This window comes from Sinocyclocheilus grahami, unplaced genomic scaffold (assembly GCF_001515645.1).
Source record: "Sinocyclocheilus grahami isolate Dianchi unplaced genomic scaffold, SAMN03320097.WGS_v1.1 scaffold293.1, whole genome shotgun sequence".
In the NCBI taxonomy this organism is placed as follows: Eukaryota; Metazoa; Chordata; class Actinopteri; order Cypriniformes; family Cyprinidae; genus Sinocyclocheilus; species Sinocyclocheilus grahami.
In genome coordinates, this window is record NW_015505472.1 from 730,485 (window position 1) to 746,135 (window position 15,651).

General features: G+C 37.5%; 1 protein-coding gene across 4 annotated transcripts in view; it reads left to right on the forward strand.

Annotated features, from left to right (window-relative positions):
* Positions 1 to 15,651, forward strand: part of LOC107600868 (dystrobrevin beta-like) — a 47,223-nt gene that overhangs the window by 9,504 nt on the left and 22,068 nt on the right. For 3 of the 4 annotated variants that reach the window (XM_016292837.1, XM_016292838.1, XM_016292839.1), the window contains exons 4-10: positions 3,674 to 3,754; positions 3,937 to 4,150; positions 6,200 to 6,285; positions 7,415 to 7,569; positions 7,692 to 7,797; positions 7,944 to 8,110; positions 9,499 to 9,623. In XM_016292837.1, coding sequence (XP_016148323.1) covers positions 3,674 to 3,754; positions 3,937 to 4,150; positions 6,200 to 6,285; positions 7,415 to 7,569; positions 7,692 to 7,797; positions 7,944 to 8,110; positions 9,499 to 9,623 — 934 coding nt within the window. The remainder of the gene's footprint in view (positions 1 to 3,673; positions 3,755 to 3,936; positions 4,151 to 6,199; positions 6,286 to 7,414; positions 7,570 to 7,691; positions 7,798 to 7,943; positions 8,111 to 9,498; positions 9,624 to 15,651) is intronic. The other variant, XM_016292840.1, reaches the window with a different exon arrangement.

The following is a 15,651-nucleotide window of genomic DNA, read 5'->3' on the forward strand; positions in this document are numbered from 1 at the left end:
GAATGTCAAAAATAGCTTCTGCAGTTGCGTTTGAATGTAGAGGTCTGCAAAAAAGAAAGTTTTCCTCAATTTCTCCATCACATTTATACCTAACGAATGCGAGCAAATTAGCCATACCCGCGATGTCTGTGGTCTCATCAATTTGAATTGTATAAAAAACGACTCGCTCGAACTCTGCAAATTACATATCATATATTCGGTGCTTAACCGTGTTGTTTGATAAAGAAATCAAGTTAAGTTGCTTAACTGCATTGTTTCCCAGCATTATGCTGACCATCTGCTTAGCGGTGTGGGGCTTTCCAGATGTAGCTATCAGTCTTGATACCTCATAGGATGCTATCACTGCCTTTTCTTTTTCGCCACCCGTCACACAGGTTGACTCGATCACTTTTTTACGATGCAGGTAATCTTTAAATTTATTTGCAAAAAATTCTCGAGGCTTGCTGGCAAACAACCCATGTTTTGTTTCAAGGTGACGGCGTAACTTGCATGGTTTCAGTGCCTCATTAGCAAGGGTCTCTGAGTATAGCACACAGACAGGCGTGGGGTTGTCAGCAGGACCAACACTCGTAAATCCGAAGGACAAGTACTCCCCACTGTACTTACGAGTCTTTCGTTTACTTGAAGTGCAGTTAGGTCCAGTTGATGAGGATGGATTGTCACATTTTTTAATTGATGGTTAATTGTGACTGAATTCCTACTAAGCAACTGATGTCAGTTTGAAAATAAGCAATGTATCTCACCTGTTTATACTGGAATTTTTTTTAAATGTTTTTTATTTGTGTCATAAGGAGGGGGGAAAAAATCACATTTTAGAACAATTAGAATATTTTAATTATTTTAATATTTTGATTTGGCCTAGCCACGGCCCCCCTGCTGGGAAGCACTGGTCTAGGTAATTCCTCTGTCTTTTTAGGGGAAAGAGCCGCGTCCATTTACTTTGTAAAGTGCATAGGGCCAGAGACAGTCACCCCCTCAAACGTGAATCTCAAGGGTGCTCTGTTATGAGGGGCAATCTGGATGTGAAAGTGAGCGTCTTTTAGATCTACTGATAAAAAAAACAGTCCCCGGGGCATATTTGAACGAGGATCTGCTTCCAAGTCAGCATCTTGAATGGGAGATTCATAAGTGCACGAGGAAGTAGCGGCTGCAAAAGCTTGACTCGCTGTTCGCTAGAGGAACCATTTCCACGGCTCCTTTTACAAGCAGAGTTTGCACTTCAGACCGGAGAACGTGAGCATTGTCGTCCTGTACTGAAGTTTGAATAATGCCTCTAAAGCGAGGTGGCCTGCGAGCGAACTGGAGTAAGTAACCTCCTTCTACTGGCCTGGAGCGCTTAGGCAGGAAGTGGTGAATGACCTGTGATGACTTCTAAGCTGCAGTGAAGCACTTTGCAAATCTGCCAGGAATATGGCGGGTAGAGGTGTGCAGCGACCGCCTCTTCTCTAGGGGGGCGCTTGCCATACCCTCTTACTTCAGCACCGTCAACAGAGGTGAGGGCGGCAGAATTAGAAAAGTGGACATGCGCCAAGTAGGGGCACGCCACGCCTCTGTGAGTTCATTGTGAACTTCCGAGAAAAACGGCACTGGACTCTAGCGGGGTCTCATCTGAAGGATGGTGCTTTTTACAGTATAGTGTCCCCTTCACTATTGTAGCGTCTGGACCACTCAAACACACAATATATATTTTGTTAGCTAGATTTAACAAATACTCTGTAATACCCCAGGAAGCCGAACAGGCCCCTGGTTCCATGGTAACCCTGACACCCGATACATTTACGACCTCCTGGAATTTAGGTGAAGAAAATCGCTTCCTTGCCCATAGGGAAAATCCACAAGGGAAGGACTTTTCTTTGCTAATTAATTAATAGGAAAACCTTTCTTTGAATGAACACACATGATCCTTCAGGTCATTGGGTATATTATTGTCATCGTGTATTTTGTTTTTGAAATTGTATACTGTTATGCAGGCTTATAATCGAAACTGGGTCATTAGGACCCACACAGACCACAGGGTGAGCACCCCCTGCTGGTCTCACTAACACCTCTTCCAGCAGCAACCTAGTTTTCCCAGGAGATCTCCCATCCAGGTACTGACCATACTCAACCCTGATTAGTTTCAGTGGGCAACCAGTCTTGGGCTACAGGGTGATATGGCTGTGGCTTCTAGCGATCTTCCTCTGCCGGGGCTTCCTCTAATGGCAGCAGCAGGCTGAGCTTCTTGCTTCGACTTCTTGCTTCAGAGTCCAGTGGGGAGATGACCTTCATTGCTAAAGGAGAAAAATTCTGATGAAATGGCACTCAGAGCCGACTTATTTAGCAGTCGACTCCACCCCTTTAGGCACCATTGGTTTGTGCAGCTACATGAACATGTTCAAATCAGGCTTCAGTAGCAGAGTAAACAGGACTTTCCCCATAGCATGTTAATAGCATGCTCGAAAGGGAACCAGGAGTATTGCATGAGGGCGAAAAAGTTCCCCAAGCAGATTTTACTCGTGTACAAGTTGGTAACATGAATTGACCAACAGAAAGCTGCTTGGTTTGCAAGCGAACTTCTGTGTGAGCTGTGATTCATCTATCGCTACACTATTGAGAATTAACGATGGATATTTTTTGCCCACATAATTTTGCCAAAAATGTGCTAATGTGACTAAACATGACTGTACCTTTTTAGTGAGGGATTGCTGTCATTTTGGATCACGACAGCCTGGATCCCTACATTCTTAAAGATAAAGGTTCTTTATTGGCATACAAGATTCTGTCAAAGAACCTTTAACATACATGGAAACTTCTTTATAGTACGAAAAGTTTCTTTAGCTTTTTAAAATGTTCTTTACACTAAGAAAAAAATTGTTCTTTTAAAAACTGTTCTTTTATGGCATTGCTGTGAAAACCCCCTTTTGAAACCTTACTTTTTAAGAGTGTATTATGTGGAAAAGAGCAGCCAGTACATTCTTCAACATTTCTGTGTTCCATTTAAGAAAGAAAGTAATACAGGTTTGAAACAACATGATGATGAGTAAATAATCTTCTCTTCAATGATTCTGGATTCAGGACATGCGCTGTGAGAAACATGTGCTTTGCTTGACATTGTGTGTTTTCACTTACCGGTATTTCAGTTTTTCTGTTCCAAATGCTCTACAGAGGCATAGTTTTTGCTGCTTGAAATGGAATAAAAATGTGATTCATAAAACTCAAAATGCATAAAGCATCTCAAAAATGCTTTTATGATGCGAAATTAATGCAAACACAATCAGTTATGGCTTAAGGACAGGACAAAACATCTGATATGTTAAAATAGATTTGTGCATTAGTGTGAATGCAAATTAATATACCTACCACAGTTTGTCATTAGTAATATATCATTTATAATTGCTTGTATGTTTTGAAGGTATATTTAGTTGATTATAATTCTTTTACTTTTTTTTTTACATTTATTATTAATATGTAATTAATTATTTTAAAAAGTACTAATATAAGTAATTTAATAAAATTGCACAAATAATTTCAAGAATGATTTTGGAATCAGATTGTGATACCCAGAATTGAAATTGGATGCCAAAGGATTCCCACCCCTAGTAAATAAACAAAATTTGAATTTTGGTTCAAACTATTGGTTTAAGGGTCTTGCCAATGTGAAAGTAACAAAACTGATGCATGTGATTTTCACCAGGGGCACAAAACTTTGATGTTATTCGTCTCTCAACGTATAGGACAGCATGTAAGCTACGATTTGTTCAGAAACGATGCAACCGTAAGTCCTGTTTCCATGTTATTTATTTTAAAATACCATTCAGTGCATTTTGTGTATTTTGGTGTTTGTACAAAGTCACTTTTGTTGTATATCATGTAAATGTGTTCTAGTATGGGAAAAATAACAGAACATATCCATTCTGTATTTTTAATGATCTCACTGGTGTACTTTTCCTGTCGTAGTTCACCTAGTGGACGTGTGGAACATGATTGAAGCTTTCCGTGACAATGGGCTGAGCACGTTAGACCACAACGCAGAGATTAATGTGTCACGCCTGGAGACCATTTTGTCCTCCATCTTCTATCAGCTCAACAAGCGGCTGCCCACCACCCACCAGATAAACGTGGAGCAGTCCATCGGCCTGCTGCTAAACTTCATCGTGGCCACTTATGATAGGTATGTTGTTAGTGAGGGAGATTTGTTTTTCTCTCAGGGGGTCCCAGGGCAAACCTGATGGACTGTGAGTCATATGTGACAAGAGTGAGTGTTTGGAAGGCATAGGCTCTGTTCCAAAACATAGTGAGCTGCCTAAGGAGGCAGCATTTTAAGAAATCGTAAATACACTCCCAAAGGCTATTTCAAAAGATAGGCATCTTAAAGGTCCTCTGAAATGCTTAGAAACACGCAGCGTTACTCTATGTGTTGACGTCATTTTAACTGAAACAGGAAGACAGGGCGGGACATATCAAGCAGCCCCGCCCCTTTTTAAAATAGCTAATAGCGTTCGTTTATATCACAGCTTAGGCTAGAGCCGTTGAGCTCCGTAAAGCCGCATTTGACAGGGTATGCCAGCCACAATCTCATCCATATTGCTATAAAATATAGCATTCTGTGTAGAATTCAAATAGCTCCGATGCATTTTGTGGTCTGCGCCAACTCGTGCATGTGATCCACTCCGTGCTATCGTGTCTCTGGATCTCAATGGAAAGCATATTTACACTGTTTGAATCGTTCCCTGTCCCCTATATAGTGCACTACGTGCCATTCACTGTACAGAAAATACAAATTCTGTGGACAAGTGACCGATTTCAGCCGTGCCTTCAGCGTCTATTTTATAGTGTAGGGGGCGGGCGCTTCGGATTCTAGAGAGCATTTGATTGGACAGAAAGTTTGATGAGAAGCTGAAGCACGATGTGACGTCAAAAAAATCGTTGAGCCATTTTGGCGGAAGTGACGAACTGCAAGCTTTGAATGCTTATATCTTCTAAATGCGAATTTTGTCACTGTTTTGGAGCACACTACCTTATAGATAACCTTAAGACTAACATATTGATACTAACACTCAAAAAACTTTAATTTTGATTTCATGGGGACTTTAACTATGTTGCTTACTTAGATAGTGCACCTCGTTTTGGCAAAATTCTAAAGTTGCGGTCATATTTACCATTGATTGTTGAATTTTTGCAAACAAAATCCAGTCATTTCAATAGAATTCCACTCGATTTGGAATTTCAAGTGAGGGTGAAAGATTTCCCCGTGCAGATTTTCTATGTTTGTTTTTTTACCGTTCCAAGATGGCGGACACGTTGATGTGTCTGGAGCAGTTGAATGTAGCTTCACGTATACATATCTATGCAGACTGATGGCAGAAGGTCTGGACTCCATCGCAGCTTTCATTGGCTAAGGGCCACCCATGTAAAGTCGATGTCCCTACAATAACAGACCAGTGTGAAACCAATTAATCATTTATTAAAGAACGTCATGCAAGTTTACTGCAACAAACTTCACATATTTTGAAAATCCAACATTTAGGTGATCCTGATAAGCAATCATTATAACAGATGTAAACACGATGCCTCCAAAGCGATCTTAATTATGGTTGACAGCAAGAAATGTTTAACATTTCAAATTTTGACTGAACACAGCTAACACCTAATGGAAGTCAAGAAGTAAAAAAAACATGGTGCATAGAGACTGAATGAATTAGATGAATTGGTGAGTCGTTTTTGAACTGGTTCATTTACTTGAATGGTTCAAACAAACCTTTTCACTAAAATGAATCGACTTTCCAACACTAAAAATGAGCTAGAGGACATTTTAGCATCCTGTGCACAATTTGACAAAAAGGGAGACGTAGCTTTTTGTCATGCTACACTTCTACCTCTTGGGAAAAGTAGCTGAAAAAACTACACTATATACTATAAACAGCGGAGCTGCTGTAAAGCTACAGAAAAACATAGTTAAATTTGTAGCATTGTTAAGCTACTTTCCAAGACTGAGCTTACCATAGAAAAAAATAGAAAAATACTAATAATGAATTTGGTTGTGGGCCTTCTAACACGATCAATAGTCAAACATGTTCTGTTTACGCATATATTTCCAAAAGATTGGCTATAAGAGTATGAAATTTGCTGTAGTCCAAACAGTAAATGCAATTTAAAGAATCTTAAGGCTTAGGATTGCTATAATAAAACATCTTCTGATAATGTGTTGTTTGTGTTTCAGTGAAGGCCATGGGAAACTCACGGTGTTTGCTATGAAGTCAATGCTAGCTACGATGTGTGGTGGTAAAATACTGGACAAATTACGTTGTGAGTATCATGCCTGTTATACAGCTATTCAGCAGTGATTTTACAAAGATGCAATGGATATTTTCTGTCACAAAGAGGGGTTCATATGCTTTATAATGCTAAACTGTTGTTGATTAGTTATTTTGAACTCTTCTAGGGCTGCCAACTCTCACGCATTCAGTGTGAGACTCATGCAATTGACACTTTTCTCACGCTCTCACGCCACACGTCCATTTTCTCGCACAATGAAAAGCACCAGTTGAAAATGTAATAATAGAATATTGGCGAAACAGATTTGGAAATCACTCCAGTGCGTATTTTTGTTTGCGCTCTGGAGAACGTCAAAAGTTTCTATTTACTGCGTGTTTTTGTAACGTATTTTGTAGCGCAATGTAGCCAATCACAGACAGATCTGTTGATTCTTGAACATCTGTGATTGTGCACTTTCTGGGCTAAATATAATCCATTCAGAATTTGAATAAAATATGTTTTTCGTTTGGGAGTGACATATAAATCCCTCATCCCTCACATAAATGCAGGATTCATTTTCGAAATGGGAGAAAAATAGATGTTCATTAAACGATGTCAATGCAGACTAATAGATTAATAGAACTCCCCCTTCTGTACATAATGTGCACTGAACTCAAAATTACATTCCAATTTGAAATCTATTTTGAATACTCCTTGAAGTTATTAAAAGACATCTCAGCACTAATAATAATAATAATAACGATTTATTTTCATCCCACAAGTGTCTTTTAGCTGTATAGACAGTTCTGGTCAGAATGCTGTTTGTTTTTTGATGAAATTACACAAATCAAAAGTCAATTCATCACATTAGCTTGGAATGTTTTGGGAAATAATAATGCTTTTTACCCAGATATGCTTTTCCATTTTATATATACATTTGAATAGCTACAACTTGTGTATTTAAGTGATGCACATTTTTTATTTCTTTTATTGCTCCACAAAAATAAGCATACTTTTATCATGCTTAATCTGATAATCGATAATGAGTAAAGATAATTATTAGATATCCTCATGCATTATAAATAAAATGTAAATTAAGGATTCATTCTGAATTGTTTGTGCTTAAATATTTATCATGACATGACATACAGTAACCCAAAATCACTTGTATCTCTTTCAGATATATTTTCCCAGATATCAGACTCAAATGGAGTGATGGTCTTTGCCAAATTTGACCAGTTCCTGAGGGAAGTCTTGAAGCTCCCCACGGCAGTGTTCGAGGGGCCATCATTTGGCTACACCGAGCACTCTGTGAGAACATGCTTCCCTCAGCAGGTGAGTACACTAATCTGCTTCAGATAGCAGCGAGAGTCCCTTAAAAACTATCAGGATCTCATTCAACCTGTCTCAGAGTCTTAGAGGCTTTCACTAAAAGCATCTTATCTGTGCTTTGCCAGAAGAAGATCTTGCTGAATACGTTTTTGGATGTGTTGATGGCAGATCCACCCCCGCAGTACCTCGTATGGCTACCTCTCATGCACCGACTCGCTAATGTAGAGAATGGTACGTGGTTCAACTGCATTGTACGTGGGTTTTTTTATATCTTATTTCCCAACGCCCACTGCGTCTGGACACCTCACTCACAAAATATGGCTCAGTTAAAACAAGGTTTGCGGCTGCCTGAAACCCTTTGTGCTGGTATCCCACAGTCTTCCATCCAGTGGAATGTTCGTATTGCCGGAGTGAGAGCATGATGGGTTTCCGGTACCGCTGCCAGCAGTGCCATGGCTACCAGCTTTGTCAGAGCTGCTTCTGGCGTGGTCATGCCAGCGGTCCCCATAGCAACCAGCACCAGATGAAGGAGCACTCCTCATGGGTATGTAGCATTATTCACCCAAAAATGGAAATTTACTCCCTCTCATGTCATTTCAAACCTGTATTATTTTCTTTCTTCCAAGAAACACAAAAGGAGATGTTATGCAGAATATCCAAGCTGTGCTTTAGCTTATAATGAAAGTGGATGGTGATTTAAAATGCTCTAAAATGACAAAGGAAAAAAACAAGGTATATCGATATGTTGCATTCAATGTGTTCAATGGCTCTGTTTGAGGAACAGACCAAAACTCATGAAGTCATTAATCACAACAGATCTCAATTATGCAGGCTAAGGTTTGACATAGTTCTGCATTAAAAGGGAAATTCTTTTCCAAGACCGAAATTTCTGGACACACTGTGCTATAATAGTACTAGGTAGAAATATTAGAGGTAAGAATTTGTAATTTTTTATACAGTAATGAAGTCTATTGAAGAATACTGTATTTAATGAAATAATGTAATGTGAAATATTATTAGAATTTTAAATAACATTTTTTTTATATTATGAAATTTATTCCTTTAAAAGCAAAGCTGGATTTTCATCATCTTTACTCCAGTCTTCAGTGTCACATGATCCTTCAGAAATCATTCTAATAAACTGATCTGAAACATTTTATATTATTATCAATGTTGAAAACAGTCGTGTTGCTTAAAATGTGTGTAAAAACTGGAGGATCCTTTGATGAATATAAAGTAAAAAAGAACAGTATTTATTTGAAATAGAAATGTTTTGTAACATTATAAACGTCTTTACTGTCACTTAATCACTTTGATTTATCCTTGCTGAAAAAAAAGTAATTAATTCTCAAAACTTTTGAACAGTAGTGTACACTTTTATAGCAAAATAGTTTGGCCTTGGGTGAAGGATGGATGAGCAGCAAATATTTTGTTTCCTGTCATTCTTCTCTAATTCAGGATTTCAAGGGGTTCGTGTTTTTCAGTTATATTGATTACATTTTTAATACTCAAGCATTGTTCCAAAGCTCAGTCACACCGCTGGAAATTACAGCTTGGGAAACTATCCGCACTGCCTCCCAAATCCAATTATAAGAGTTCTTCCCCCCTCATTCTTACCACCTCGATACATTATTATTATTTTTTTTCTAACCACAGAGCACGGATTTTGCTGATTCAAAGAAAAATTTTCATTAACTTTAAATGAAATATATCGCATATATAACATTAAATTATATAAAATGTTCTAGCTTCACATGGGAAGTAAGTCTGTGGCTTTTTATGAACAGATCAAATCTTATGCCACAAAACTACATATATTTGAATTACATTTGATTTTGTTAGTTAAGTACGGTTGAGTATATGTAAGATATTTTGGGGTTGTATTTAGTATTTATTTTTAACTTTGCAGGATTTATTTCACTCATTTTACAGAAGTCTCCAGCAAAGAAGCTCAGTCATGCTATCAGTAAGTCTCTGGGCTGCATGCCGATTGGAGAGCCGCCTCACCCTGTGTTCCCAGAGGCAGCAGAAAGACCTCAGGACCTCGCACACACTACGTAAGTTCTCTGGAGTGCTTATCCAATCGCATTTCTTTCTGCCATCTCAGCTCTTTACAACATATACATCTCAAACCATTCATTCACTGCATTTCTGAGTAACTTTGCTAAACTATAAAGAAGAACGCAAAGTTGATCCAGACGGGTCTTACGGCTTTTAAGTGTCACTGTTTCTTGATAAGACTTGTGAACATTTTAGATTTATATAACAGTGAGGTTATAATTGTATTCACGTCCTCTTGTCTGAAATTCCACAGTATTTGTTTCTTATAGCGAGAGCGAATATTGATCTGCAGATCTGTCATGGGAAAGAAATGTAATTAGAAAATGCCAAGAAGAAAGATATTGTGTGTAAAAATATATGGGTACAGTTTTCTCGTTTACTGAATTATAAATATCGGGGAGCTGAATCAATCTTGCCAGACCTTCGCTCTAAGGAACAGGTCCTGATCTATAAGTACTTTCATTAACTGACACATGAACTTGGGATTGATGAAGACCATAAAACTGCTGAACATATGGGCCCTCCACTGGAGGGAAAGTGTAGCAGATTTACTGTGTTCATTTATTTTTCTGATAAAGTACCAGCGGTTTTTGATTATGAGCCATATAAAGTATTAACAGCTCGGATAACAATCGCATGATTTTATAATATCATGCTTATAGTGTTTGAACTGCGGGCGAGGAAAATGAGCGTTCATATTGTTTCAATATGAATGCGAGACTGTAGCCTGTGATAATTTATTTAGTCATTGTTTTTGTCTTCTGATGAAAATGTAGTTTAATTTACTCAGTATTTTGTTATATTCATACATTTAAATCTAGTTTATCATGATATATAATTTTAATCAATGAAAATGTGCAAAACAACCAAGCATTAAAAAAATAAATAAACAGTATATTTATAATAATGTATGTTTATAGAAAGAAATAATACTTTTATTTAGCAAGGATGCACTAAATTGATCAAAAGTGAAAGTAAAGACTTTTATAATGCTACAGATTTATGTTTTAAATAAATGTTGTTCTTCTTTCTTTTCATCAAAGAATCCTGGAAAAACGTATCACGGTTTACACAAAAACATTAAGCAGCACAACTGCTTTCAACATTAATGAGAAATATTTTTTGAACATCAAATCGGCTTATTAGAATGATTTCTGAAGTATCACGTGACACTAAAGACCGGAGCAATGCCTGCTGAAAATGCGTCTTTGCCATCACAGGAATGAATTACATTTTAAAATATATTAGCATAGAAAACAGTTATTTTAAATTGTAATAATATTTCACAATATTTTTTGGTCAAATAAATGCAGCCTTGGTAAGCACAAGTGACTTCTTTCAAAAACATTTAAAAGTCCTTTGAATGGCAGTTCATGTATAATTAATTAATTATAAATACTTTTTTGTGATTTTATTTGTTGCAAAACAAACAAACAAGCAAAAAGTTATATTTTATTTTACATGCTAAATGTCATCATTTAATAATTTTCATTCTGTGCATTGATGATCAGCATTCAAATCTGACCTTGAGGAAGACATCACAGCAGTCACAACAAAGAGCATGATGCTGTTTATGAAGTGAACATATGTGATATAAAAAAATCAGATTTACTGGTCCTTAGATCCCATGCAGGCAGACGGTCTCCTGTGGGGACTAAAATAATAGCTGAAGTGCACAGTCATGCTCCAGTGGCATTTCTGAGTTGGCAGAGAATAGCTGCTACTAAAACAGTTTTATCAGTATCAAGTTTTAAATTTAATGGAGGCTGCTGATAGTACCTGAGGCACAACCCCTCGAGGATCCCGCTCTGTATCTTTATAGAGATATATAAGCATTTTAATCCAAATGTTTCTCTCAGATACTTCCTTTGACTCTTTCTGTCTGAAGCAAAGTGTGGTGGATTACTGCCAACAACTGAACATATTTTTGGACTTTTCTTTATTTTTGAGTCCCCTTAATCCAGTGGTTTTCAAACTTGTTCCTGGGGACCCACTGCTTTGCACATTGTGCATGTCTCCCTAATTTACACACCTGATTCAGATCATCAAAGAGCTCCATGAACTCAAATGTGTGTGTCAGATAAGGGAGACATGCAAAATGTGCAGAGCAGTGGGTCCCGAGGAACAGGATTGAAAACCACTGCCTTAATCGATACCAAAATGTATTACCTTCTTAATACACATAACAATCCTTGTCTGCCTCTGAAATTACTTTACTTTTTAACTGCTGTCATGAATGAATACCTCTTACTTTTCAACTCCCATGCCCCCGAGCCGCCAATCACCGTTCTGGTATAAAATGCGTATTTTCACAATCCAGTCAATTTCTGATGGATAAAATGAAGTACAGTATGTAATTTTGCCCTGTTTCACTCATTATGCCACATTACAAAATAAATATGTTGTGAATGACGCAACATGTTGTCTAGAGTAAACTATAAACATTAAAGGGGACATATCATGAAAATCTGACTTTTCCAGGTTTTAAGTGCTATAATCAGGTCCCCGGTGCATCTGCCAACCAAGGAAACGTGAAAAAGATTAACCCAGTAACTTTGTTATGGGAAGCCTTTTTCTGCAAGCGTCTGAAAAAACGAGCACGTTTTATTTCGCTCACTTGGTGACGTGGCAAAAGGATCTCATTATAATATTACCGCCCCTTAATCTGTACGTTTCCACCCACAGCGCCGTCATTTTGATTTCACAATTGCAATAATTCATTTCTGCATAATAAACAAAGATCTTGGACTTTAAACTGACACCTAGTGGCTTGGATGTAGAATCACGGTTTTTGATTTCTAGTTGTATTTACTTAAGGAAAATTTATGCAGCAGCAATACATAACTACACTTCAACAATACATTTTTAAGATAGTTAATGCCAGATTTTAAGTTGTCTGCTATTATTATTCCTATTATAGGTATAATCTGTAGCATTTCATTTTTTGTGTTGACTTTGATGGTTTGGTACAGTGAAAAGTTAGATATTTAGCCTGTTTATTTTCTGAATATCTTTAAGTTACCAAGTGTAAAGGCTTCACATGTTTAATCTGTGCTTTTAGATGTTGGTTTATGAATACATGCAGATCTTGTGGTTTGCATTCAACATTTAAAGTCCATTTGTTTTAAAAACAAATGTGATCCCTTGAGATATATTTAAAGGGGCCATATGATGCTTTTTTAAAGATCATTATTTTGTGTATTTGGTGTAACAGAATATGTTGACATGCTTTAATGTTCAAAAAACACATTATTTTTCAAATACTGTACATTATTGTAGGTCCTCTATGCCCCGCCTCTCTCAAACACGTCGTTTTCTACAAAGTCCCTCCTTCCGACAAGCGCAGTCTGCTCTGATTGGCCAGCTGACCCAGTGCATTGTGATTGGCCGAACATCGCAAGCACTCGTCGGAAATGTAACGTCCCTTACCATAATTGCGAGCTTCATCTTTCATAAAAAATTTAAAGACAGTAAATAATGTCATTAGTTTTACCATCAGTTCAAGCCCGAAAGTTTGGTCTAGTGACCTAGATACGTGGGGGCGTGTTAGAACGAGCCGTTTTAGGGGGGCATGGCAGAGTCTTAACTTTGATAAAGAATATCTCTTTGGTTTTGAGATTTTAGTCTTTGCAACTTCAGGGATCTTATCTATGCACAATCAGCTTGTAACACTCCAAAGAGAAAGGAAAACTTGAAATCGCATCATATGACCCCTTTAAGATCAGATATGTATTTAAATATGTTTCCTTAGATCTGTTGTAAATGTAATTCTAAATGCAATTTTGCATGTAAATCGATGATGAAATAATACATCTTATGAAAGAGTGTGTACATTTTACCCTCTTATTACCACCTAGAATAGATTCAGACTTAATGATGAAATTGCCTCTGAACTCACTGTGACTGAAGGGCACATTTGCCAGCTCATGTCTATTTTTAGTTCCCAAATTCAGATTGTTAAGCAATTAAAACTGCTCTTGAAATATCCCTTTGTACCGCTCGAATAGCATCTTCTTCAAATAGTCTTTGTGTGAAAGACTTGTAGAAATTTATTTTCAAATAACGCTTCCTATTTATGGATAAAGAGAGCAAGAGACTTTCGTAATGCTTCCTTTAATTGGCCACGCAACAATTAGAGATATGAAAGAGTTGAATTAGAATAGATGAATATCAGACCTTGATTACAATGCGAATCACATTTTCACACCTTTAAAGACATGAAATGGCATTCACAACCCATTTAACTTCTGTAATGTGACACATTTCAGAATCAATCAGAATTTAAATGAGAAAATTATGTAAGTGACAAGCAAAATCATTTAAATAAAAGACTACAAAGACTACTTTTTCCCCTTTAATGTGCACAGATAAATAATTTACAAATATATTTTTTCCAAATATATATAAAAATATTTTTAATATGCATTAAAAAGTAAGAAAGAGGTTCATTCTGAGATTAAACATGCACTTTGAATACTCAGCTGTTTGATTCCTCCCCTTCTGTCACACATTGTCCTCTCAACTTATCTAAATGTATAGATTGAGGTGCCTGTGGGCCACTCCATCTCTTTAGTGCTAAATCAATCTCACGCCTCCAGCGTTTGCTGTTTACTATGACTGTGGAGTGTAACAATGCCACTTTTATGGACTCTAACAGATATTATGGTCTGTTTCATTGAGCGTCTCCCTCAGCTCAGTCAGAGATTTATGCATTCTTGTATTGAGTATTGAAGGAGGTGGTTCTGCTGTGATAAATCTCATCAGTGTTGTCATATTATATTATTAGTTGTACTTGCTAATACATTTTTACAGAAAGTCTACTTATACATACAATTCACTGCAGTTTCTAGCTGAAATGTAAACTAGAGGCAGTAAAACATCAACAACTTTTATTCCTTTTCATACAAATTACGAATAAAGGGGGCAGATTATCAATTAATAAAGACAAACGGTTCTGTTATGGGGCGACAGAGACGTGACGCGAACGGATCCATGTGCATGCTTTTATTAAGAGATGTGGTCATAACAGGCATGGGTCAAACAATGGCAAACAGGTACAACACAGGAAAGACAAAGAGTAATCCTAGGACAAGTGTGGGTCTTCGATAGACAAACAGAATCCAGAGGGCTAGACAAGAGGGGTAATCCGTAATACACAGGCAAAGGTCTTCACACAGGAAAACAGGAAAGGCAAGACTAGACTAAACTATGAACTAGAAACTAAGACAGGAAAATGGCTCCGTAAACTGCTATCACTTGGAGAGCGATAAACGCAGACAGTACTCGGCGACTTGAGCAGGATCTGAGTGGGTGTTATATAGTGTGTGTAATAGCGTTCAGGTGAGCGTGTGATTGGTTACAGCTGTGTGCAATCAGTGCAATGGATGATGAGAAATGTAGTCCAGGGTATAGTATAACAGTCTGTGTAGTGTGAGAGTCCATGTAGTGAGCGGGTGACCTCTGGTGGTGAGTGAACAGAAGTTCATAGACCGGATTCGTGACAGGTTCCTTGCACAAAACTATGTTGTCTTCAAAACACTTTTACCGTAGTGCATGATTTATAAACTAAATAATTTTGACATTTGCATCACATAACCAGCTCCATATTCTGACGTAGTAAATGTGCTCGGTAGCGCACCTGGTACAGCACTGCACGAGTCACTAAAAAAAGAGCTCAAAGACTTAAAGCAAGATAAATAGGGATGGTTTCTTCAGCAAATGCATTTTTAACTCATGCTTGCTTTTGTTAACACTATCGGTTATGTTTAGGGTAGAGGTAGGTGGTATGTTATTTTCAAACACGACAGCATTAGCCTTTTAGTGCCACTCAAACTAAACTGCCACGATGCATGCAGTAGTACAACATCCAACGTAATAAAACGTTGTCAGATTCACATTCATCTGTTTCAGATAAAACTGAACAGGCTTTTAGCACCACTAGCTGAACTGGATTTCACCTTGAAAGTGTCGCAAAATGTGCAAGAAGCAAAGTAATGTAATTTTGCAGAGATGTCGCCACAATCA